The 25,257-nt window shown below is 38.7% G+C and overlaps 1 protein-coding gene across 2 annotated transcripts in view; it reads right to left on the bottom strand.

Annotated features, from left to right (window-relative positions):
* Positions 1–2,137: 2,137 nt before the first annotated feature.
* The window catches only part of LOC124862847 (thyroid hormone receptor alpha-like), a 58,655-nt gene continuing 35,535 nt past the window's right edge, over positions 2,138–25,257 (bottom strand). The window contains exons 1-8 of one of the 2 annotated variants that reach the window (XM_047357018.1): positions 19,130–19,267; positions 16,190–16,251; positions 13,185–13,285; positions 10,479–10,626; positions 9,985–10,190; positions 6,800–6,946; positions 5,024–5,282; positions 2,138–4,923 (exon numbers count right to left, since the gene is read on the bottom strand). In XM_047357018.1, the coding sequence (XP_047212974.1) occupies positions 4,673–4,923; positions 5,024–5,282; positions 6,800–6,946; positions 9,985–10,190; positions 10,479–10,626; positions 13,185–13,285; positions 16,190–16,251; positions 19,130–19,161 (1,206 nt within the window). In that variant the 5' untranslated portion in view covers positions 19,162–19,267 and the 3' untranslated portion in view covers positions 2,138–4,672. Of the gene's footprint in view, positions 4,924–5,023; positions 5,283–6,799; positions 6,947–9,984; positions 10,191–10,478; positions 10,627–13,184; positions 13,307–16,189; positions 16,252–19,129; positions 19,268–25,257 lie in introns of those variants that run through there. The other variant, XM_047357019.1, reaches the window with a different exon arrangement.

Here is a 25,257-nt window from a genome sequence, read left to right on the forward strand (position 1 = left end):
CCAGTACAGTTAAGGATACAGACATTGTGGTTTTAGTGCAAAGAAAGAACCTGATAATTCTTTTTTCAGTGGATGGCAGTTGGGGATATGGTTGGTAGGCGTCTTTACAGCAGAGTGTATTTCTCCCTGGAGGTTTCCAGGACCAGTCCTTTGATTAGCATGTCCATTTCTCCTGGAGAAGTATTTAGCCCATTAATACAGAGTGACAATCTCAAGACATGGCGTTTCCCAGCAATCTCATGGGTTGCTCTTCCCTCCAACGGCTAAAGCAATACCCACAAGTGAACACTGCTGACTTTATCTGGAGTCTCAAAGCTGTCGCCGTCCTCATAAAGTTCTCTTCTCTGAAATTCAGGCAGCACTTTGTAATGTCACTCATCCACCCGTAACCCGCTGTCTGTTCAGGTTCTAAAATAAAAACTGAACTCAGAGTATCTCTTGGTCCCACATAGTCAGAAAATGAACAAGGGTTGAAAATGACAGATTTTGCCTTGACAGATGTTAGCGGTTAATCCACGTTAAATAGGAACAAGCGGATGTTATTGGTGGAACAGCACACTCACAGTAGTTCAATGCTGCTAATTTGTTTGTTTACTGTGGGAATATATAGCATTTTTATGCATTTGCGTATCTGACTGCGCAGATGTGCTTGTGTTGCATTCTGAGGGCAGCTTCATGGAGACGAGAGGTGAGGTAGAGTCTGTTGGGATTCAGGCAGTTGCAGGTGGAGGTTGGAGTAGGGAAGGTGGGCAACCATTACCTACCTACCACCCAAAAGGATGTGCCCTGTGTGCCTATCACAACATGATGTAAAATGAGATAAAGGAAGGAAACTGCCAGGCAGAAAATGGGAAAGAATTTCAGAGGAGAACACACTGACGCAGCTAGTGTGTGCATCCCAGAGCTTATCTGAAACTATTAAAAGAAACCAATAAAAAAATAGTAAATACATCTGAAAATTGAATGTGTGTCTATGAGGTAATGAAAAAGGAGGTATGTGTTGGGTGAGGTATTCTAGCTACAAATACATATAGGTACATTTCAACAAATTAGAACATTGTGAAAAAAAATGTTTTGTCACTCATTTCAGAGTGAAAATCAGAGAGTGTAAAGATTCATTACAGATAGGGTGACATATTTCAAGCCTTTACGTTGTGTAAGTTTGATGAGTACAGGTTAAAGAGAATGAAAACCCAAAAATCAGTGTCTCAGAAAATTTGAATATTACATAACACCAATTTAAGAAAAAAAAAAACATTTATAATGTGTAAATGTTATGTAATGGCCATATTATGGCCTACACCATCATAGAGAAGACCGCTGACGGGACAGATTTGTCCAGAAGACTTTAGCAATCTCTGCTAGGGAGGTCAAGCAACAAAAGGTCATTGTTAAAAAAAAGCTGAGTGCCGTATACAAGCATATTCATAGAAAGTTGAGTGGAAGGAAAAGGTGTGGTAAAAAAGGTGCACCAGCAACAGAGAAAACCACAGCCTTAAGAGGATTGTCAAGCAAAATCCATTCAAGAATTTGAGGGAGCTTCACAAGTATTGGACAGAAGACTTTTCAGATGAAAGTAAAGCTTGCATTTTATTTAGAAATCAAGGTCCCAGAGTCTGGATGAAAAGTGGAGAGGCACAGAATCCATGTTGCTTGAAGTCCAGTGTGAAGTTTCCACAGTCAGTGATGATTTGGGGTTCCATGTCATCTGCTGGTCTACTGGTTTTCTAAAGTTCACAGTCATCACAGCCATCTACCAGGACATTTAAGAACACTCAACCTTCTTCTGCTGGCAGGATTTATGAAGCTGCTAATTTCATTTTCCAGCCCACTTTCCCTAATGTGCCAAAAGCTGGTTCAGTGAGGATGGTGTTACTGAGACTGAATGACCAGCAACCTGACCTGACCAGACCCTCAGAGAGAATCTATGGAGTTCTGTCAAGAGGAAGATGAGAGACACCAGAACCAACAACGCAGATGACCTGAAGGCCACTATCAAAGCAACCTGGGCTTTCTGAACACTTCAGCAGGACCACAGGCTGCTCTCCTCCATGCCATGTTAATAAAAAAATAATGGCTTGAAATATTTTACTTCATGTGTAATAAATCTATATATGAGTTACACTTTCTAAAATGAATGAAACATATGTAACCTTTTCACGAAATGTTGCATTTCTGAGATGCACCTATATATGAAGACACTGCCTAGGCTGTAAATAGTATAAGATTTGTTAGATGTTATGAATACAAAAGTGCTTTCTGTAAACATATTGACTTATAAATGAATAGACCACAATGCCAACAAAAATGTAATGGGTGAACTGGGCTTTCAGAAGGAAAATGACTTGATAGCAAACAGCGACCCATCCATCTATGATTTGATCTAGTAATTCTTGATCTAGTAGCTTATTCTTGTCTGCCAAAGAAAAAAAAGTGTTTGATCAACTTCTACAACTAATTCATGCTTCTTCATATAAAAGTGGGTGACCTTTCATCTCTTTAAAGCTAGATATTAACTTTTACAACTAACCTTAGCTACCAGATAGCAAATTAGTGAAGCTTAAATACTTATTTAGATGCCAAAGGTTGGTCCTAAAACTGGATAAATTCTCGACTATCTGCTTCTTGTAAAAAAAACAACAAAACTTCCCAGAGGGGCTTGGAACAGTATACTAATCTGGTTAAAAAATTCACTACACTCTAACCAGCTGTTGGCTATGGCCTGCACAGGTATAGGTGTACACTTTTTTCAACTACCTTATAGTATTTTAATAATTTAAAAACATTTTCTGTGTACTGTGCTATGTTTTAAAGTAAGGCAAATAACACATATTGTTAAAATAAATGTATACGTTGCTGTCGGTAGCCATACATAATGGAATGAGATTTGTGCCTATAAAATCTAGCAAAGCCTCTTAAATATCAAATAAAAACATGAATGGGAGAGAAATTTAAAAAAAGATACCTACAAAAGTTCCACGCAAGATGTAAATGTCACAATGAAACTTACAGACAAAAGGACAGGAAAAAAAGGTAAAAAAAAAAAAAAAAAGATAGATCATTAATTTTTAACACTAATAGTCTGCACATTGATTCTGATAATTTGCTTGGGAATCCTAAATTTTACCTTTGGAAATATGTTGATGTAAACAAATCTTTTTGGCAACCCTGCTAAAGATGTGTAGAAAGGGTCCCAAAGCATCGGAGATCTTCAGCCGTACTTTACAGGTGACATGAAGCACAGTCACCTTTTTGTTAAATGCCAAACCCACTGGAAGAATTGGAGCTGAAAAGTTCAAGCTTATCTTCATCAGACTAAACTTAATGGTTCAAGTACAGTCACAATGCAGCTCAGCAAACTCCACATGTTTGCATCATACCAAAACACCATCCAGCTGGCATCTGGATAGTCCCCAACAGTTCGTATAAAGCTATAAAGTGTATGATAAAAAAACAGTTACATTAGTTTCAAAGGGATTGCTTTCCCATTGAAATAATGTACTCAAATTAAGAAGTAGCATTTGTTTAGTGTGCTATTATGCTGATGTATAATCAATATTCATCAGCACAATGCAATACAAATTTATTTTAATTTGTTTTAAAGCTTTTCACACATCTTCATCAGGGTAGACAAGCGATTTCTCTGCATATGTATTTCCTTTTTGCTTCACTGAGGCTCCTGAAGGTGTTTTGTTTGATATTTAATTAGCTTGATTTGACTAGATTGACACAAATCTTGATTCCAAAAATGATCACTGTTTAGTGCTTACAGAATGCAGTTTGATGTTCATGACATCTTGCATTGCATGATGAATGGTATAGAGTCCTCAGCTATAAGACTTGCAGTTTAAATCATGCTTTGTACATTAGTGTTTTATACACAGTTGTTCCACTGAATTTTCTCCCAGCAGCTGCATAACATATATGGGTAACAGAGGGGTGCATGGCAATATATTCTCTAATTGAACTAAATCTGCCCCCAAATATAAATAAAGAAAAACATTTGACAAGAAATGAGGTAACAGTGTTGGGGTGTGTTTAGTGCACGTACATTCTGTGAGTGTGTTTCTCTGCGTGAAGGTTTGTGTGACGGAGGTAGGTCGACGAACACTCTCAGGGCCACAGTGGATTGAAAAGAGCGCAGAAAGTGGAAGCTTTTGTTGTTGGAGATGCTAGGGAGATGGGGGTAAAGCAGGATGGGGATAGGGATTGTCAGAGGTGTCAGCTGTCAGGTCCCGGACACACACGAAAAAAACCCCCAAAAAACTCAAAGACACCTGTGTGTTACAGGCAGGTGTGCAGCTAGCAAAGCCCCTCAGTTTGCATTTGGTTTGGGAACAGTCCAGCCCTCCTTACAGATGCAATTGGATTTGCATATAGATGTACCTTTATGGCAAAGTGTTTTAAAACTGTCACCTGTAGATGTGTATGTGCACACCTGTCAAAAGCAGAAAGCAGAGTTTAAAATGCCTGTGTTTCTGTTTCATGATGCTGATGAGAACTTGCTGGTGGCAGAAGGTAAGTCTCGTGTTTGACAACAAATGGGCAAACAAAAAATGTACAGGGCACGTTCTCACAAATGAAAACAAAATCCAGTTTTTCCTAATACGTTCATCCGTCGCCAATGCTTCCTTTACTGCCAAAATGCGTATGTTTAGTGCAGGGTGCAAAGTCACACTGCCTGGTCCTCAAAGACTTCCAGGAAAAGCGGTGGGAAGAGTTCGTTTGGACACTCGACCTTCATGTGGAGGAATCGACTGGCGTGGCAGGCAGCAATCATACGCAGGTCCGTCACCTTCATCAAGAGCTTTGGCCAAAAATGGGGAATGTTGTGCTTACGGTAGTTTATGTAGTGCTCAAACGCCAGCAGGTAGGCCTCCTGGGACCGCTCGATCTTCTCCAAGCTTGTTAGCCCTGACCGATCTGAAGCAAATAAATAAAGGGAAAAAAATAATGGTTTAAGGAGTTTCTAAAAGTTACATCACACATTGCTATCTACAGTATAACATTAACAATACCTCACCTGAACTCATGAGTAGCACAACTTGCATCAGTGCCACTTCGGAATCATCCAAGTTGAACTGTGCCAGGCTTTTGCCCAAATCAAATATAGCATCTGAAATAACCCCCAGACCACCATTCTTCAGGTGTTCACGTTTCACAGCCATCTCACCACTGAGCGTCAGCGTTTCGCTTTCGGGGTCGTAGCGCACAGCAGCGCGCAGGGACATAATCTCCATGCAGCACCCCTTCAGCAAGATAATCTGGTCTTCACAAGGCAGCTGGCAAGAAAACAGGACTTCAGCGTTATTACATTTCATAGTTCAAAGTTTTTATACAAAGTCACAAAAAAGACAGTTACAGGATTTATAAAATGTTCTTAGAATCAAAGTTGGAAGAGTGTTGTACATATTTAACAATGCTTCACTGTGCGGCGGGTCTTTCAGACCCGCCTCTAGGGTCTCGAGTAGCAGAAAAAAATAAACTGCATATTTTTATTAAATACAGTGTGGTGATATCTGGTGTTTGATAATTTATCTTCTAGGGACAATAAGGATACAAAACATGCATCAATATCCTAATGTGAAGGTTATTTTCTTCTTCTTCTCTTTTTAGTAGTCAGTGTACAAAACACTGCATTATCACCACCTATCCGACTGTAGTGAAACTGTATTTTTCTGAGTGGAAGTTTGAGGTTTACCAGAGTAAAAAACATCATGATATGGGGGTATGCTTGTTCGGGGGATCCAAGCGACTTATGTTCACTGACACAAAGAGGTAGGTCAAGGCCTGAGGGGTGATGTGGAGTGTTACTTTTCAGCAATAGCAGCATTTTACTTTTAGGCTAAAAAGTTCAATTTTAGTCTCCTCTGACCAGAGAACCTTTTTCTTGTAAGGGACAACAAACATGGCTTGTGGCAAACTGTTCACATGATTTCTTATGGCTTCTTTAAAACAGTAACCTTCTTCTTGCCACTGTTCCATAAAAATGTGATTTGTGATGTGAACAAATAAAAGATGTTACATAAGCTGTTTACAGTTCCTCCAGAGATGTACAAGCTGTCTCTTGCCTGTTTGTCTCATCAATGTTCTCCTTACCTGGCCTGTAAGGTTGGTTGGATGACCATGTCTTTGTGGGTTTGCAGTTGTTCCATACTATTTCCATTTTCATATGATGCATTAAACAGGTCAAACTTAGGATATTAATAACCTAACCGTGCTCTAAACATTCCAACATCTTCTCCCTGACCTGTCTGCTGTGTTCCTTGGTCTTCATCATGCTGTTCTAACAAAATACTGAGACCTTTGTACAACATCTGGATTTATGCAGATATTCATTTACACAAAGGTGGATTCAACTTAATAATTAGAATTCTAAAGACAATTGTTTAACAGTGTGGTTGTAACAGGATCAAATGTAAAAAATATTCAAGCATTATCAATACTTTGCAGGACACTAGCATGAATTGGTCTACTTTGGTTGAGTGGAACTTAATACAGTTGTAAAATTGTTCTGCTGACATCATTTTTGTGGGTATGAAGCTAAAAAGGAGCTAAAACCTTTGTAAGCCTGCTAGTACATGTATGACGGAGATCAATGTTATTTAACACAACTTCCCACAGCATCCAGGCAAGCCAAGAAAGACAAAGTCTAACCTGACATGGCTACTGTGCCTTCTTTAGATCTGATTTAACAATCAGGTGTTAGTAAATGCACAACTGAAGCGACAAGTTTAAACATGGAATGATCATAATTCACTTTGAGTGTAAAATCAGTTTACCGTCCTTTCTTACCAACCTCTGAAAACATGGGTAATTTCTTGGCAAAGTCAACAACACGGGTGATAGCAGGGGTCATGATCTTGGTGAACTCGCTGAAGACCTCAAGATTGACTTTATCTCCATCTGAAGTGGGCACCATTGGACCATGGCCGATGTCGTCTGACTGCAAACAACATATTATAACATTCATCTGTCAATGAGGCAGGAAGAAAAAAAGACCCTAGGCTCAACTGTGTCTTGTCTGCCCATTAGGCTGCGGATGCGAAACCCACACAGTATATTATACACATACAGAGATCTGCTCATAATAAATACAGCAGATATAAACTTAAATATGTAAATCAGAGAGCAAATTTTAAAAGATTCATCAGCCTTTGTTCAAAGATAAACAGGTAACACATTTCAACATGTGATGGGAGATCTAAGAAAGTCTTCCATGTATATGCATGGGTTTTAAGGGTCACTGGAGAAATATATTAAGGTCATCAACTGGATACTATAAAGTAAGTTGACGAAGCTGCTTATTAAAATAAGAACATCTTAAAAATGAGCAGACATTATACTGATTACTCATTAAAGCAGCTGAATTGCTTTAGAAAATGAATTATAAAACAGTTTTTTTCTTTATGGTGAAAATACATGAACACTCAAAGGTGCAGTCCTCTGAAATATGGGCATGTTGGAAAAAAGATTTTTACAAGCAATTTTTCGATGGCTTTTCTGTGTAGATCAGGGTCAATTCGAAATGAAAAAGCAATGAGGTTGCCAAGCAGCTACAGCCATTGTGCTCCACATCTTCCCAGAGACCGTATACCTGCGTATCCTTACCTTTATTCAAGTGTAAAACTGCTTTTGCCTTTATAATGGTTGCCTGGCAACACTAATTGTTTTCACCACTGTAAGAAGTTATCAATTACCCTTTTAAAAACATTTTATAATATTTTATAGCTGTATTTTAATCAGAAGAACATTTTCTAGAAACTTAGTCTTTCACTTCACGTTTTCTAGTTTGACACAATAAGAAAAGGAATTTTAAATGCTATTAAATTTCCAAATAAGCATATTAATTTGCAATGATGGTTCATTAATGGTTCAATTATAAAATTAGCCACATACATTTCATAACAATTCTAAGATTTTGGTTAGAATGTAACTAATGTTGTAGCAGTTATTGTAATCCAGTGTGTATGTATAATTTATAGCACCTTAGTAAAAGTTAACAACCTTATGAAAACCAGTGGTTAAGTAAGTTTCTATGTTGGTGCAACAATGTAAGCTAGTGCCCAGCTTCAGCTAGTTTAGAGACAGCACTAAGAACACCTGATTGAGCAGAAGTTTCTTAACTCTGTTAGATTTGTAATAGAAATACTGACAAGTGTGCCAGAATAGTTAGTATCTAATTGAATAGCTAGCATCTAGTTAGCATCAGAATAGTTAGCAATTAGATGCTAACTATTCTGGCAAGAACTATTTACAGAACATTAACAAAATTAATCATAATAAAAAATGATTGGAATTTCTGTCAGTTATTTAAGCTGTTAAACTTACATGTTATTGGTTGATTAAAATCTACTTGTGTTATATTTTTACTAGTTGTTGGATCATTTGTAATAATCAAGTTCATCCAGAGATAATTCCCATCTAAAAACAATACTAAAATAGAAGTACTATATTTTTTGAGTGCCTGTCCACATTATCACAAATATTATATAGAAGCAATTATTTCTGTAAACATTCACACTTCAACCCACTTCAATAACTCTATTTTGGCCATCTTTTAAGAGTCTTGAATGATTTATCATAGACTATTTACAAATAAACTTTTTATCATGCATGTAAGAAATTAATAATAATGCCAGAGAAAATTTAGCGAGAGCTGATCAGAGAGATTGACATTTAATGGTTATGGTCAGAATATTCTCCTTAATGGTAAATGGCCTAGCACTTCATCAAGTCTGATGAAGTTCCAAAGCGCTCCAAAGCGCTTTACACTACAGTCAGTCATCCACACATTCATCCACACATTCATACACACATTCATACACTGACAGTGCTAGGCTAAATAGTAGCTACAGATGCCCTGGGGCAGACTTACAGAAGTAAGGCTGCCATACAATCAGTGGCATTGGTCCCTCTGACCACCATCATTAATGCAGTGAGAAATCAGAGGGTGAGCAGAATTGTCTGATTTTTAGCCTGATTCTGCCTGGTTACTGGCTGGTGGGATCTTTTTTAGATCTGTGAGTGGATAATACTAAGTGATACCAGGTTGTGCGGAGAACACCACACTTTGGTGTGGATGCAGTCACTGAGGGAAGAACACATTTTTGCTATTTTCAGTATTGGTGATGTGCTGAAAATGAAGCCAGCGAATGCACTGAGACGTAAGAAGCTGTTTAAAACTAAGCTATATTTATACATTTCCAGACATTTCTGTGGTCCATGCAGGCGTTCAGCAGGTAGCAGGAACAATGGGCTAAATGGAGTACAGCGAAGTTGCTCTGTTTTAAACTTTTGAGCTCGAGAATTTGAAAATCTCTGAGTTCAGGTAATGATCTACATTGTCTGGGAATACACACTTAGAATGATGTTTAAGTAATGCTAGTTGTGCTAACAGAATTAATTTGTAATATCAGATGCTAAAGATCTTTAAATCCTATCTTTGTATTCATTTACTCTTCTTTCTTTCAGGTGTGATGTCACCTCCGCTCCTAATATAAATTATTTAAGGACTGCTCAAGGAATGAAGGGTAGAAAGAAAATACTTTCACTGTTGTTCTTATATCTTCTTATCATGACGTTCACAAAGAGAAATCTCACTTGACTAAAATTAGGTGTCAGCAGGTGAAAATTGTACAAACAGACTATGGGACTTTGTCCTTGAGATTGTCATCAGTGCAGCTCTAACTGTCATAATTCATAAACCTTGCAGTAGGGCTAATGGGATAAACAATAAACTTTACAAACGTATCTTGTAAAAGATATCCACTTTTAGTGGTAAAAAGATTTTTTTTTCAGTTCAGGTAGTTTAAAATGTTAGCCGTCAGCCTTTCACAACTTTATTTATTCACCTTTCTAAAACTCATGGTGATATGACAACTTTCTACTAGAGGTTAGGAAACTATTACTCATAAATTCACAGTAGCAGCCCTGAAACTCCAGCGAGGAATCAGTTCTTTGCCTGTAAAAACTAAAGTTTACCAGAAACTTGCGCTTCCGTTTCCAGCTGGAACCCTGGGCGTTGGTTTGGCGGTGGGCCTCTGTCGCTATCCTAATCAGCTCCCATTCTGCGCTATCTGGCTCCGGCCTCATCTGCAGCGTCCGTACCATCTCTTCTTTCTTCCTCCGCTCTCGGTTCTCTTCGATGAGGCGTCGCTTAGCCACGCGCTTGCTGTCATCGAGCACCACTAATAGACAGGATGGGTCTAGTCAATGGTTGGGGTGAGTTCATGTGTAGCTGACTTTTGAAACTTCTAACACGTGGTAAAAGTCCATATGTTGTCAATTTGGCTGTTTACAGAGTATCCTGAAAGCAACACAGCTGGATGTACAATTAAATTATGTTCCCCAAAACAAAGACTTCTAGTAACATTGATGATTGACAAGTTTAAACCTAAAACCCTTCCAGTAAACTATCACACTAATGTATGCCGAACGTTTTAGAGATATCGAGTCAGAAGTCTGGGATGACTCACAGTCCATGGCCATGCCCACAGAGATGCACTTCTTGAATCTGCATAGCTGGCACTGGTTGCGTGTGATCTTGTCAATGATGCAGCAGCCATCATATTTACAGGTGTAAGAAGGATGAAGATTTTTCTGGATTGTCCTGCGAAAGAAACCCTAGAAGGAGGAGTCGAGACGTTAAATTATTCTCAACCTCTGCTGTTCCTAAAGGGGGGGCTGGAAACATGGGGTTTTTAGAATACTGATATAGGAGGGTGGCTTCCTTTGGACTGGTCAAAACAATTTTGGCTCAGCTCAGCAACATGTCTGAAGGTTGAATTAATCAAGGTGATAGAATGATGATCATCCTTCTGATCTCCTTCTTTGGTAAAAAAAAATCTTTCCATAACAATAAGCATGAGCTACTAGTAGGATTCTCCTTATGCCCTGTTGTATCTACATTTGAAACTTTTATTTTGAAGTATGAAAGGAATAGTTCTTGAATTGCCTTACTGTGCTGACAGAGGCTTAATAAAACATGTTTTTATCAGTTGGATGTTTGGGGCAGTCACCGCACTGAACAAGCTATTATGGTCATGGTATAAACAATAAATGCTGACAGAGTGAAGGACAGGATCCAAAACTGGCCTATAATTGCTAACCAAAGTAAAGTTAGCATCTGATTTTTAGCTTCCTGCTGGTGCTAAACTAAAGGGCCAGGGTGCTGCATGTCTCAGTAGTGGAGTGGGCGCCCCATGGCTATCGTCCTCTACGTGGCTGTCCTTGGTTCAACTCCGGACCTCGGACTGTTTGCTGTTTGTCTTCCCCTTCTCTATTGGCCTTGAATTCTCCTCTATCGGCTACTAATGAATAAATGACACAAAATCAAGGGGCTATTTTAAAATCTGGTTTGTATTTTATCATCTCTTGTTCAAACCTGAACTGGATAATTTGACTGTAAACAGAAATTCTTTAAACACAGTTTGTGAATTATAATACCTTTATTTTGTTGTGAAAACACAAAAAGGAGCAGTTTCAACACTCTTAGAATTAAGACTTTCTTAGAATTAGACAAGCATAAAAACTACAGTGTATGGGCTATTTAAACCTGGACTGCAGTATTCTGCAGTATCACAGATTTTCTAAAATACTTTTAACAATTTGTGGAAATCTGGCATACTTAATTTTTCCCAAACTGTTTTGTATCATCTCATCTCCTGACTTGGAGGTATCATTATTTGCATATTATTATTCAGTAAGATAAAAGTATGTCTGACAGATGACACATGACATAAAAAGTTGTACCTACCTTTAGCTGTAATAACTTCACACAATCATCTTCGGTTTGAACTAACAATCGTTTATGTTACTGTGACAGAATCTTCCCCTACCGTCTTTCACATTATTTCAGTTTATTCAAGCCTGAATGCTATTTTTATGTGAACCTTCTATAAGATTTCACCTCAGTTTAAGGTCTGGGCGTGACAAAGCCCTTTGATTTTTGTATTTTTTAGCCATTCTGTTGGAGCAGAGTTTGGGATCATTGTTCCATTGGTGAGCCAGATTATGGCAAGCTTCAGCCGATTGCCTGATGGCTTCACATCTATCTCTAGAAAAGTTTGGTATGTAAGGTCTAAGGTATAGTGAGGTCCAGTGGCTTTAAAACAGGACCAAATCATCATCCTTCCAACACCATTTTTGACAACTGGCTTGAGATTTTTGGGTTATATTGGATTTTCTTCACATTGCTGTGCCTCATTGCCAAACATGTTCTGCTTTGATAGAAGACCTAGTTCAGAAGGCTTGCTGTGTGTAAGATTCAGGTTTTCTAATCTAACATGACCTCTCAACCTGAAAATTTAATTAAGCACTAATGTGTTTTCTTGCGCAGAGATATCATCACATGTTGTTTGTGTTTCAGGATCCTTGTTGCCAAGAACAGTTAAATGATTAAGTTATTAAGCAATAACATAAGTGAACCTTCTTCATGAGCGCTCACAAGAAAATTAAGACTGTTTGACCTAAATCATGTTAGTTTACAGCAATCTGACTTTAAGCAGAATAATATGATGCTTGAAAATTTTTTTTACAAGAAACACTATGATTAAGCCAAAGAAATCCCACTAATCACTAGCTAATACCAATATCTAGAATTACCGACATCCAGTTGGAATGTGAATAAAGTGTAAATGACTTTTTTAAAGTCATTATAGGATCCAATTTAGTTGAAAGCCTAAAAAAGTTTAACTACATACATTTTCAATCAGCATCCATTACCACAGCCAAGAAATTTAAAAAGGTTTTTTGAGATGAATAACTTAAAGAGGGACTAAACCCCAAATCAACCCCAAGTCAAAGTCGAGTCCTAAATCCCATTGAGAATCAGTGGTAAGTCTTGAAAATGCAAGCTGGTACCTCGACAGATAGCTGAATTTGTGCCAGAAGGCAGTTCTGCAAATGATTGATTAGGTGGGTCTGAATGCATGTCAGACTGCTCAGATTTCTATTTGTAAAACACAACTGAAAACCATGTACCAATTTATGTCTTTTTTTAAATCATACGCTACTTAGTGATTTTCTCTTAAATAAAATGTCAATTAAATACAATGGAGTTTTGGGTGTAACTTGATAAAATGTGAAAAAGTTCAAGTAGTAGAAATTCTTGTGCAAGACACGGATGTAGCACAGCCTTGAACTATAGAACATGTTAGCAAGGAAGAAATATTCAACTGTACCTTGCAGCCTTCACAAGTTATACAGCGGTAGTGGTAGCCAGTGGCCTTGTCCCCACACACCACGCACGGCTCGTCTTTCTCCAGGTAGCTGGGGATATACCCTGGAACAGAGACACTAAGAGCTACAGGAGAGGAGGAGGAGGTTGCAGAGCGAGATGGGATGAGGTGACAGATGAGATGATAATTAGAGAACAGACAGGTGGTAAAGATGTTTAGACGAAGAGATCAGCAGTGAGAGTGAGGATGAGGAGGGGACAAGGAAAGGGGGTGGGGGGTTGAGTGTTATCACAGGGGCCTCTGTGAAGCACCTGTACACAGGACCCCAAGAGACTGTGATACAGATTTGAACATACACAAGAGTGACATCTTCTCTTTTGCACAGAGCACTGTTGTCATGCAGGCTTAGGAGGTTTGAAATGCATTAATGCCACAAACATCCCAGTAAAGACACACAAAAAAACACCTATGCATGGCTTCTTAAGCCCTCTAAGGGCTATTATAACCAGTCAACATGAGGATAGTTATTTTAGTGGATTTTCTTTTAAAACTCTCTAACCCCTTCATGTCTGCACAATTGTAATGTTTTCTACTTTAAGACTTACTTTAAGACTCTATTAAGCATAAGGTTTTGATTTTCCACCCGTAGAACTCAAACATTTAGTACAATTGTTGTGTCTCTTAAAGTCTACATAATTTACTAAGGTGACAACCTCCAAAGAAAATCACGACATGTTACACTGTGTTTATAATTAAACATTAGTAATGATTTACCTAAAGCCTTTTGTACTCTTGATTACTGGGTTTTGATGTCTTACAGATATTGTTTTATTCTTAACAAGAAGCAGGATGATTTATCTTGAAGGTTGGCCCATGGGTATATGAGGTCAACCCAGACAATTCAGGTTGATGAATCTATGTCAGACTTAGTGTGAGCCCATGAGGGGAGTCTCAGGTTCAGTTATTGGCCCAATACTGTTTACTCTATGCGACTACAACCACTATTTACTTTATTGTATTTAAACACACTGCATAAAAAAACTAAACTTTTTTTCTTGCTGTTTGACATTAAATCTGGCTAAACATTTCCTGGTTTAGGTCAGTCAGGATTATCTGCTAAATTTCTATTTCCTAAATGCCAGAATAATGAGCAATCAAATATTTTGAGTTTCTGTTCACCTTTCTTTGCTTACATTTCCTCAGTATTTGGGAGAAATGCTGTTTAAACTGACAGTCAAGTGTTTTGGACAGTCTCACACAACTTTCTGACAATAATTCTTTGATAATGTTGACGCATTCCTAGAGGCAGAACTGTTGTAACTGTGTCGGGTTTGCAGACCTCCTTGCTCACAAACACCTTTTCAACTCTGCCCACTAATTTTATCAGAAACGAAGATCAGGGCTTTCTGATGGCCTCTTCCAAACATTGACTCATTGACTCTTATTCTTAAGGCATCTTGTACCCAGTTGGTCACCATATGTAGCATCATTTTTAATTTGAAAGGACCATTTGTAGCCAAGCTTGGCTCATTTCTTGAGATGTTGCTTGCATATTTTCGTTTTATTTCCTCATGATGAAATTTATTCTGTCAGACACAACATCCCTTTCTGCAGCACAAGGAAATTAAGCGAAATAAGAAAACTGCAGCTATGCTGTGTGGAAATGATGATTCCTGGAATCAAGAGGGTAGAAATCTGCTAGCTGCTCTAAACTACAGATTACACACAAGTGTAAAGCACTGAGGAGAGCTACACCAGCAAGTTCAGTCTGGGATCAGGTGGTGGAAAATGCTCAGAAAAGATAAAAAATCTCTGCTGGTGATCAGACTCTATAGGCCTCAGTTAGCACGTTAAATGTTAAGGTTTGTCAGGTTGCAGTTAGAATAACGTTAAACTGATATGGGTTGCTTGGATGGGTGGCTAGAAAAAAATCCCTATAACTAGCCACCCCTCAGCAAGAGAGAGCACAGCTTTCAGCCGATAACAGGAAGGCTGAATAGAATACAGGATAGTTGCTGTTTTCTCTTATGAAACTTATGCTAGCAATGTTAATCTCCAATATAAGACGCTAAAGACACTTTAAAATCACTTCATTAATCATCGTCTTTGCTTTAAAATAAAAAAACGACACGTTTTACAGCAATTGCCCTCTAATCGGACACACAGTGTGACATCACCTCTGCTCCTTAAATAAATAATTGACTGCTCATGACAGGGAGGTTAAAAAAATATTCAGAATGCTATTATTTTATTTTCTCACAATTATTAAAATCAGAATTCTTTTAAAACTGTTTTACAAAACAACCAATCATAGATTGGCCACAAAATCCCTGGGAAGTCTATCCCTCTTACAATGTTTCTACTCATAAATCCTATTAAACCAACTTTTTTGCTATTGCTGAAAATAACACTTGGTTTAATCATTCATATCTGCCTATTTTACACAAGATGGATTTTAACAAATTCCAGATTTCAAAGCAATATAAAATATATCCCTTTAGATGAAATGTTTTTTGCCGTAGTGATTTACGTTTAATACCTTGTCCACGCAAAAAAAAAAAAAAAACACTGATAACTGTAGGTTACAGTTACCAAAGGCTTTCTGACCCATTTAGTTACACAAAAATGTTAGAACTTGAGGGATATTTCAATCTAACTCTCATATATATTCAGCTAGAAATGACACTACTTCACATTTAGTAGTTCTGCACTAAAACTGAGCCTTCATGATCCTGTCACACACCTAGGTGGTGACTCTGTTCAACAAGGCCTCTATGGAAAAATGTAATATGATGAGGAAGGGATTATAATTTTAATGCAAGACAGGAAACCACTCAGAACTCAGGAGAGCCAGCTGTGAAGTCAAGCTTCACACAGATCACTGGCTAAATCCTCCTGCAAGTCTTCATCCTGAGCATCTTGGCGGGAACCTGTTTTGAATTGTGCTTGGTTTGCTGTTTGGAGGTGAAAACATGAGCAGGATGAGGGAAGAGATTAATAATCCTTACCAGACATGCTCTTCACAGAGCACTGGCTGTTTTTCCTCTTTCTCTTTGGCACATCTGGCCACCTGGTAGAAGAAACAACATAATGATGACTAATAATAGTAATTTAAAAAGCCAATTTGCATTTATTTTGTCCAAACTGTTTTTGAAATGAAATATAACAAAGACTGACGTTATATACATATTTTAAAGGATGTATATATACAGTAAATAACCATTTCAGGGCTTGAGAGACCAAATATAAGTCAGAGGAGAAAATGCCAATAAAATGAAAAGCAGAAAACTCTCTTTTGAGGCTACTTAGATCTAATAATATCACATTCTGTGAGCTGTTCAGATTTACAGGATACTGCCACAGACCCAAACCTTATTTATCCAGCCAACCTATTTTTATCCCCACCCTAACGCTACTTCAGTTCAACCATTCTCAGCTGGAAGATGGAAATTCCTAGTTGTCAATGAAAGAGAGATGACTGGAAAACAGGGATTCCATAAAAGGAAGGGTGAAATACTTCCTTTATTGGCAGCAGAGCTCACAGAACAGGAAGGACCACTAGGAAAAGGTTAATCTGAGTTCACAGAGAGTTGATTTGAACGAGGTACTACCAGGGAATATTGATTTTTCTGGGATTTGTTGGGCAAACAGGGCTTTTAACAACCAGGTCAATGTATCACATGACTTAAAACAACATTGAGTCTAAAAGATTAATCTAGTAGCAACAGGAATTAGCAGCAATTGTTCTCTGCACTCTGCTTTGACACTTCAGCACAATGAACATTTTATTTAGCAAAACTTCCTAAATGTCAACCAGCTCATTCTCAGGGCAGCAGCGATACATGTATTAGCAGTCAAATAAGACACACATTCGGCTTTTAGAACATTTATTGCATACACGTGGGGCCGTTTCGTGTAGCTGTAATTAAAGCAGAGCTTCCCCTTCCTGCCTTGAATGCTTTTGTGTGCATGCATATTTGACATAAGCACAGACTAAGATAAAAATATCAATAAAATCTAGTCTCATTGTGGTGAACACAATAACATGTATTGTGAACTGCATGTATCCTTTATATTCATCTTTTACAAAGCATCAAATCAAAGTATTTGTCTGCAGAGTTGATATTGAACTGGTAGGTTAGGCAACTCAGCTGCTTGAACCATCACTAATAGAGTTGTTAGTACTTGTTGCTAACAAGGGAAGCAGGAACTCTGCTGTGCTGCTGGTGGGTGGACAATATCTGGGTCTTGATAATCTTTACCTGGCTCACAATCTTTTTATTTTATTTTATTTTTTTTAAATCATACATCTCATTTCATATTATCCCATGGTATTTTGAGGCCAGTCAACTCTATGCTTTCAGTGTTTTTTTGGGATTACTCAGAACTGAGTAAATCATATCAATGGACAAACACATGCAATGACAGTCAGCACATGCAGATTTCCGAGGATAAAGATAATTCCTTCACTAATCTCTTTACCGCCTCCTGACTGGTTCTATAATTCTCTATGTTTCCGCATTTTCCAGCAATTCCGAGGAGAGATCTGCATTTGCTTTCTTTTCCAGCCAATCCACACAGCTGCCTGCTGGCTGTACGTTTACTACATTCCCATAAAATCTCTATCTCTAACTCTTTGCTTTGACACACAAAGCTGTAAGCCTTGAATCCCACCTCATTTAATTGTAGTGTTTTCCTCTTTTGCAGCTTCCCTTAAACCCCATCCCTCTCCTCTCTTCTTGCCCTCTCTCCTAACTTCTATCAGCAGCAATTATGTAACACCAGTGTCCTCCCTTCTCCTTCTCTCCCTTTGCCTCTCATTGTCTCGCTTGCTGTCAAATCAGATTGAAAGTGAGCAAAAAAAAAAACCTCAATTAAATTCTGACGTGTTTTCACAACATGGTGCAAGTAATGGGAGCTCAAATGACAGCATTTGACAGGAATAAAACAGTGTTCACAGGAAAGCTTGCTGTCCAGTCTGGAAGCTGAGGTGTCTCCTTGGTCATGAGCATCGATCGGAAGCAAACAGACAGCAAGTAGCAGGAAGTAGAATTCCAGACTGGGTGTAACATGTTTCGCACATTATTAAAATGCTATTTTAACCACTAGGGGCGCTGCAATTTTGATTTTAACAACAAGTAGCCAAAAATAGTTTCTTCAAACTGATCACTGTTAATAATAATAACAGTGAATTATTAGCTTTTCAGTATTAGTTAATAATTTGGGAATTTCCCAGCTATAATAAAAATGCATATATTTATTATTTTTAAGGCATGGTAATTAAATGAACATTAAAGTCAGAATATAATAACAACATAAACATCAGCTACAATGCATGTATGCATGTATGCATGTATGCATGTATGCATGTATGCATGTATGCATGTATGCATGTATGCATGTATGCATGTATACATGCATACATGCATACATGCATACTACTTTACAAATAAAATCTGGAATCATATTAAACAATCAATACAGAAAATCTCCAACAAATGCAATAAATGCTGCACCTGAAGATTAAGCCTAGCAGGTGAAAGCTGAGAATCAGCTAAGATCAGCTGCTCAGAGCGTGTTGTAGTGGACTGGGAATTTTAACAGCAGCCTCTTTATTAAGCAAGCATGGTTTATAGGATCATATGCCTGCTTCCTCCTGCACAATGATAAACTGGAAAAAGAAATAAAATAAAACCCCGGCATGTTCTAAAGATTCTCTGTGTTGATTCTGAGGCACTGTTCTTTGTATTTTTGTACGAAATACTTAACTTTATGTGAGTTATTAGCTAATAGGAGGCTTCATTTGGAAAATGTCTTCATCATATAATTCAATTTTATCATTCAAATTTAATGTAAGGACCTTTAGAACAGAAAACTAACTTATCATCCATGGATAATGCATGAAGGTAGCACAAGAACTGGTTTAGATCAATGTTTTCCCCACAAACCTGTTAATGCAGTATGGTTGCAGGATATGCATGCTGTTCTCTGTGCAGGAAGATCAGAAGCAAAGAATAAAAACTCAGCTTTCAGTTTCTCTCTGAATCACTGTCAGTGTTCCATCCAGTCTCTAACAGGAAAACAAGCTGTAGAGTTAAAATCCCCCGCTGGCTACGCACCAGAGTGATCCTTAAACAGTTCAGTGGAGTTGGGATTAGGTTGCTGCAATGAGCTCAAACATCTGTGGCGATCCCTGCTCTCTTTCTTAGACTGGCTGCTGAAATGATCGAGCTCTCTGTTTATTGCCCTCCCTCGCTTACAGGCTGCTCTGGTCCAGCCTCCCTCCATGTGATCCAGTCTGCCCTCCACTCCCTCTCTGTCTGAGTGTGTGTGTTGTCCCTCACAGTAGTTTGCTCTGTGTTATAACACTGTTGTATGCGGTGTACCATGTGCAAACAATCTCCGCTCTATTTATCTTACTTTGCTTCAGTATTGACAGAGTTTGCTTTCAGTTTTTTTTCCTTTTTAAACAAAGTAGAGCATTATTTTGAAGTAAAAGCTCTTTTAAGCCAATTTACTCTGATATCCCTAAATAAAATCCAATGCAACCAATGGCCTACAAATATCACGTACTTAGCAGGCAGAGTCCACCTGTGTTAATTTATCTCAGTGTAAATGCAGCTGTTTTGGTCTCAGAGGTTTGCTAGAGAACACAGCAGGTCAGTGGACAGAGTATGACAAAAACTGCTAAAACTACCAACATATGGCAGTCTACCTAAACTGACAAGCTAGACAAGGAGAGCTTTAATCAGAGATGTAGCCAAGAGACTATGTAGGAGCTGAATAGAACCACAGCTCAGGTGGGAGAATCTACAATTCTGACCAGTTTTAATTTTACCATGAGCCACGAAGGTGCTCTGGTCAGATGAAATCTATTTCTAAAGAATGTTTTGGACCACATACAAAACTCTCTGTGTGGCAGAGAACTAACATTGAACATTGCCCTGAAAGCACCATTCCCATGGTTAAACATGGTGGTGGCAGCATCATGCTGTAGGAATGTGTCCATTCAGAAGGGACAGGGTAGCTGAATGGTAGCTAAATACATGGCAGTCCTGCGAGAAAAGCTGAGACTGTGGCAGAGGTTCTCCTTCCAGCAGAACAGCAACCCTAACCATACAGCCAGGTCTTCATTGGATCATATGTCCCCAACACATGGACCGGGTCCAAAAATAAAATATGTATTTATTCCTTTTCTTTCATCAAGTAGGAAGATTAAGCACTACCTGATGTTGGTCTTTCATACAACACCCCAATGGTTTGACAAAATGTGAAGAACTCCAAAAGCTATAAAATTTATAAGACGCAGTAAAGACGTCTATTGATGTCTAAATGGGCTTGGAGCAGAACTAGGCTACAGCAACTTGACTTTGTTTAGGCAAAATATTCTTATACAAGATATCGTTGGGCTAAATAAGGACAAAGAACATTTGAACTAGCCACAAAATAAGATGTTCATGGATATCCAAGCTCCTCTCTTTCTTCATCTCTGTCATTCCTTCTGATTTCAACACCTCCTGTCATTTTGTTCATCAGGTTCTGTGCTGTTCTTCTAGTGCTTGTAGTTAGCTCTCTTTTCATCTTGACCCCCAGGAAAAACAACTAAAAACAGAATATTCCCTCTTCCCCCCAAACTTACTTAATCTTTAATGTGAACTCTGTTACATAACAGCCGGGTGATGCAGTCTCTGCAGCACGGCTGACTGAAGTCCTACAAGGACACGGAGATAGGGCTACATGCTCTAATAATTAAATTAGACTGCTCTTTCATCTTTCTTGACTGCAAGTGTGAAAAGTTATTTTGATGGCCAGAACTGCAGCTAGATTTATATTTGCGCAGTTTAATGATCAGTAGCAGGGGTTTAAGGCATAGTGCCAATGGAACAAGGTAAAGCAACTGACATTCAGTGCTCCCATGCAGTGGTTGCATGTATATTACTCTGCTCAGCTACGTTTTAATATAGTATAAACCTGTTCTCAGAAAGATGTCAACATTTCCCCCATACTGTTTGAACTCTTCGATTTGAGGACACACTGTAGAAATGACAAGCCAGAATGTATGAAATATGCTCTTTATAACAAAACAAACTCAGACATTAAAATTAGGGCAACAAACTGCATCAGATCTATGTGCAGTTGAGAGGAAATGAGGACATAAGTGCAGGGAGAGCTGGTACTCATTGGGCTAGACTGCAGAAAGCATCAGTGATGTGTGGTTCAACGGAAAAGCAAAAAGCATCACGTTTTTCACATACTGAGGTTCACGTGTCACTAATGGTGACACAAACAGTCTGTTTCTCAGGATATACTGTTGGACGGTGTCCATGTAGTTTATATTTGTCTTGTTTCCATTTGCCCTCCTTCCACCTCTCGCTTCTGCTAATGCCTCTCTGATTTTACTGACAATGTCACCCTTTTGTCTAGCTTCAACCAAGCACAAACCGTTTTAGCAACACCTCAAGGTAAATTCCAGAGCAGCAGCCACAAATCAGATGCCGAGCTGCCCAAAGAACTGAAAATCAGCACTGAAAAGGTCGTTTAAGGCAAACTGTGAGAGTTCTATGTGCAGTTTTACTGTTGTCTGTGGAATCATTTAGAGTCATGCCTGAAATCACATGGCCGCTGAGAGGCACGCTCGCTAGCTGGTCGTATGAGTCATGTTGTGCGCTAATCCCCAATGTCATGTGTGTTCATGTGTAAAGCTGAACCGCCTCTATGGCTGTGACAAGCCTGTGAATGTCATTGTTCCAGCCGCATAAATTAATTCAACATGGGGATTGGGGGTCGGCGTAAGTTGGAATAGGCGGAAAAAATGTTTCCCACTGACAGTACACAAACACACATACACACATTGTTTGCTCATTGTTGCATATGTCACACTCATGTTCTACATTACAGATGAGATTTTCTATAAATAAAATGGCTTTTCAATGTTTTTTCCAAAGAAAGCTTTGGTTCTGATTGGTTATTCCTGCTTTTTACATGAAAAAAGTTAGATGTATGTCAGCCCTGACCTCTAAATCGAGAATAAACTGTTTTATGGTTCAAAATGAGCTCATATTAGCAACTGTTCATTGAGGCACGGTGAGACACACTGTGATGTCCAAAATCATCTTGAAAATAAACAACTGTAAAACTATTATGATAAACAACTATTATTAAATAACTCTATGACTAGTATATATCAAAAAATAAATAAATAAATAAAACAGAACTAGTGCTTCTGTGTAGAGAACATTTAGGTGAATCATGATCATAGCAGGTCGTAAGAGCAGACAGTAGATAGCTAAATTAGTGAGTTATGATTCCATACACTATGCCGGATGAGCAGCTTTGGACAGATTTTGACGTAAAGTCTTAAGCATTTTCATCCAATCACACAGACTTTTACCTGAAGCATACAGCTCCGACATGCCCTTACAATACAAACATTTTACACTTGATATTAATTGAACATACCGACAAGGAAAAATACTCGATACTTGATATTTTTGACACATGACAAACTTTCCATTGTCCTTTTCAGAGCAAAACCAATTAGTAGTAGGAAATCCAGTCCCAATTTGGAGTAAACATATTTTTTAACAGTCACTGTCCTGTACAACCAAACAGTAGACAATATAACAATTCAGCACCTTTCAGAAAACAATTTCATTATAAAACCGCAAATGCATCGGGTCACTCATACATCATAAGTGAGGATGGCAATATTCAGTCCGCCCAGGTACCCTTCATGAACCGCTTCCATGTGCTTTTATTTACAAATTATCAACACATCTACAAATGTTCTCAATAACTGCCTACAAAATATTCTTTTTTAATAGACATGTGAACGAGAAAACATTTCATCCTTTTTTTATTATTTATTATTAAACTGCTTCATTTAAACTTGGCCTGTGCTGCTGGTGTAGTAAACATTTTTCTTTATTTAAACAGAAGCAGCAGTTGTAGCAGCAGCTCTTCACTGAATGTTCTGTTTTGATCAACCTATGGCTTTCTGTTGCTGTGTTTCTAGGTAATGGAGGACTTGCCGAGCGTCTGGTGTAACTGATCCTTAGGCAGAAATATTGCAGAAAGGGAGAAAAAAACGAGATATTCTAATAGTTGATGTAAATTGCAAACCAATTTGAACATTTAGGATGTAATTATATTGGCACAAGGATAATGATGCTTTTAAAGTGCCAGCAGACCCTTTCAGTGTTGTGAAATGAAAATTTTTGTCTGTCATATTTGCTCCCAAAGCTATTATTTAAATATTCCTAATGTTTGACTTCTTTATTCTTACCGCTTGAAAGTCATTTTAAACGAAGGCAAAGCAGTTGCTATAAATGACTTCTAAACCAAAACCATAGAATACTCCAGTTGTCTTGGCCTGAGTCAACCTTCCTGAACTGACAGCTGTGCCCTTCTAATAATTCCACTTCCTGAGTGCAGATCCAGTGACAGGTCCGTTTTACTGCACCAACTTTTCTCCTCTTCCTCTAGAGAGGAATGTTCAACCGTAATCCACCAACATCTGATTGGTTTTACTCATGTTAAAGGAGAGAGCTGCTGGCTGGCGCTGTCGGTCCAGATCTCTCTATGTTAGCCCTTTAGATCCTGCCAAGATCCAACTGTATGCCTGGGAGCTTCAGACTCATATTGCAGCTTTGGCACCTAAAGACAAGACAAGCAGTGTATCAAGGAATGTAAACCTTGATTTACATGGCTGCTTTAAACAGCTGATATGTTGCAACCAAATGTTGTCCACGGGATCTCAAGTGACAGCCTACTTTCACACTTCACTAATGACATAAATGGCAATACATTTCTCTGAGAAGAAACATGCCTGAAGCTCTCACATTGTGGTGCCATACGGCTTTCTCAAGACCATGGATTTATTATTGTGTGTGTGTGTATATGTAGAGAGTGGTCATTTGGTTGTGTGTTCACAATGTGAAGGGAGGAGTGGAAAAGGAGACCAGGTTAGCAGGAAGATGGCACTGTGTCTTTATAATCTGTGCTTGTATTCATAGCTCTTTAACTTTTTTACATTTTGTCAGGTTACAACCACAAAATACTATATTACACTAAAAGACCATCACAATGTACAGGGGTTGGACAATGAAACTGAAACACCTGTCATTTTAGTGTGGGAGGTTTCATGGCTAAATTGGACCAGCCTGGTAGCCAGTCTTCATTGATTGCACATTGCACCAGCAAGAGCAGAGTGTGAAGGTTCAATTAGCAGGGTAAGAGCACAGTTTTGCTCAAAATATTGAAATGCACACAACATTATGGGTGACATACCAGAGTTCAAAAGAGGACAAATTGTTGGTGCACGTCTTGCTGGCGCATCTGTGACCAAGACAGTAAGTCTTTGTGATGTATCAAGAGCCACGGTATCCAGGGTAATGTCAGCATACCACCAAGAAGGATGAACCCCATCCAACAGGATTAACTGTGGACGCAAGAGGAAGCTGTCTGAAAGGGATGTTCGGGTGCTAACCCAGATTGTATCCAAAAAAACATAAAACCATGACTGTCCAAATCACGGCAGAATTAAATGTGCACCTCAACTGTCCTGTTTCCACCAGAACTGTCCGTCAGGAGCTCCACAGGGTCAATATACACGGCCGGGCTGCTATAGCCAAACCTTTGGTCACTCATGCCAATGCCAAACGTCGGTTTCAATGGTGCAAGCAGCGCAAATCTTGGGCTGTGGACAATGTGAAACATGCATTGTTCTCTGATGAGTCCATCTTTACTGTTTTCCCCACATCCAGGAGAGTTACGGTGTGGAGAAGCCCCAAAGAAGCGTACCACCCAGACTGTTGCATGCCCAGAGTGAAGCATGGGGGTGGATCAATGATGGTTTGGGCTGCCATATCATGGCATTCCCTTGGCACAATACTTGTGCTAGATGGGTGCGTCACTGCCAAGGACTACCGAACCATTCTTGAGGACCATGTGCATCCAATGGTTCAAACATTGTATCCTGAAGGCGGTGCCGTGTATCAGGATGACAATGCACCAATACACACAGCAAGACTGGTGAAAGATTGGTTTGATGAACATGAAAGTGAAGTTGAACATC

Source organism: Girardinichthys multiradiatus, chromosome X (assembly GCF_021462225.1).
Source record: "Girardinichthys multiradiatus isolate DD_20200921_A chromosome X, DD_fGirMul_XY1, whole genome shotgun sequence".
In the NCBI taxonomy this organism is placed as follows: Eukaryota; Metazoa; Chordata; class Actinopteri; order Cyprinodontiformes; family Goodeidae; genus Girardinichthys; species Girardinichthys multiradiatus.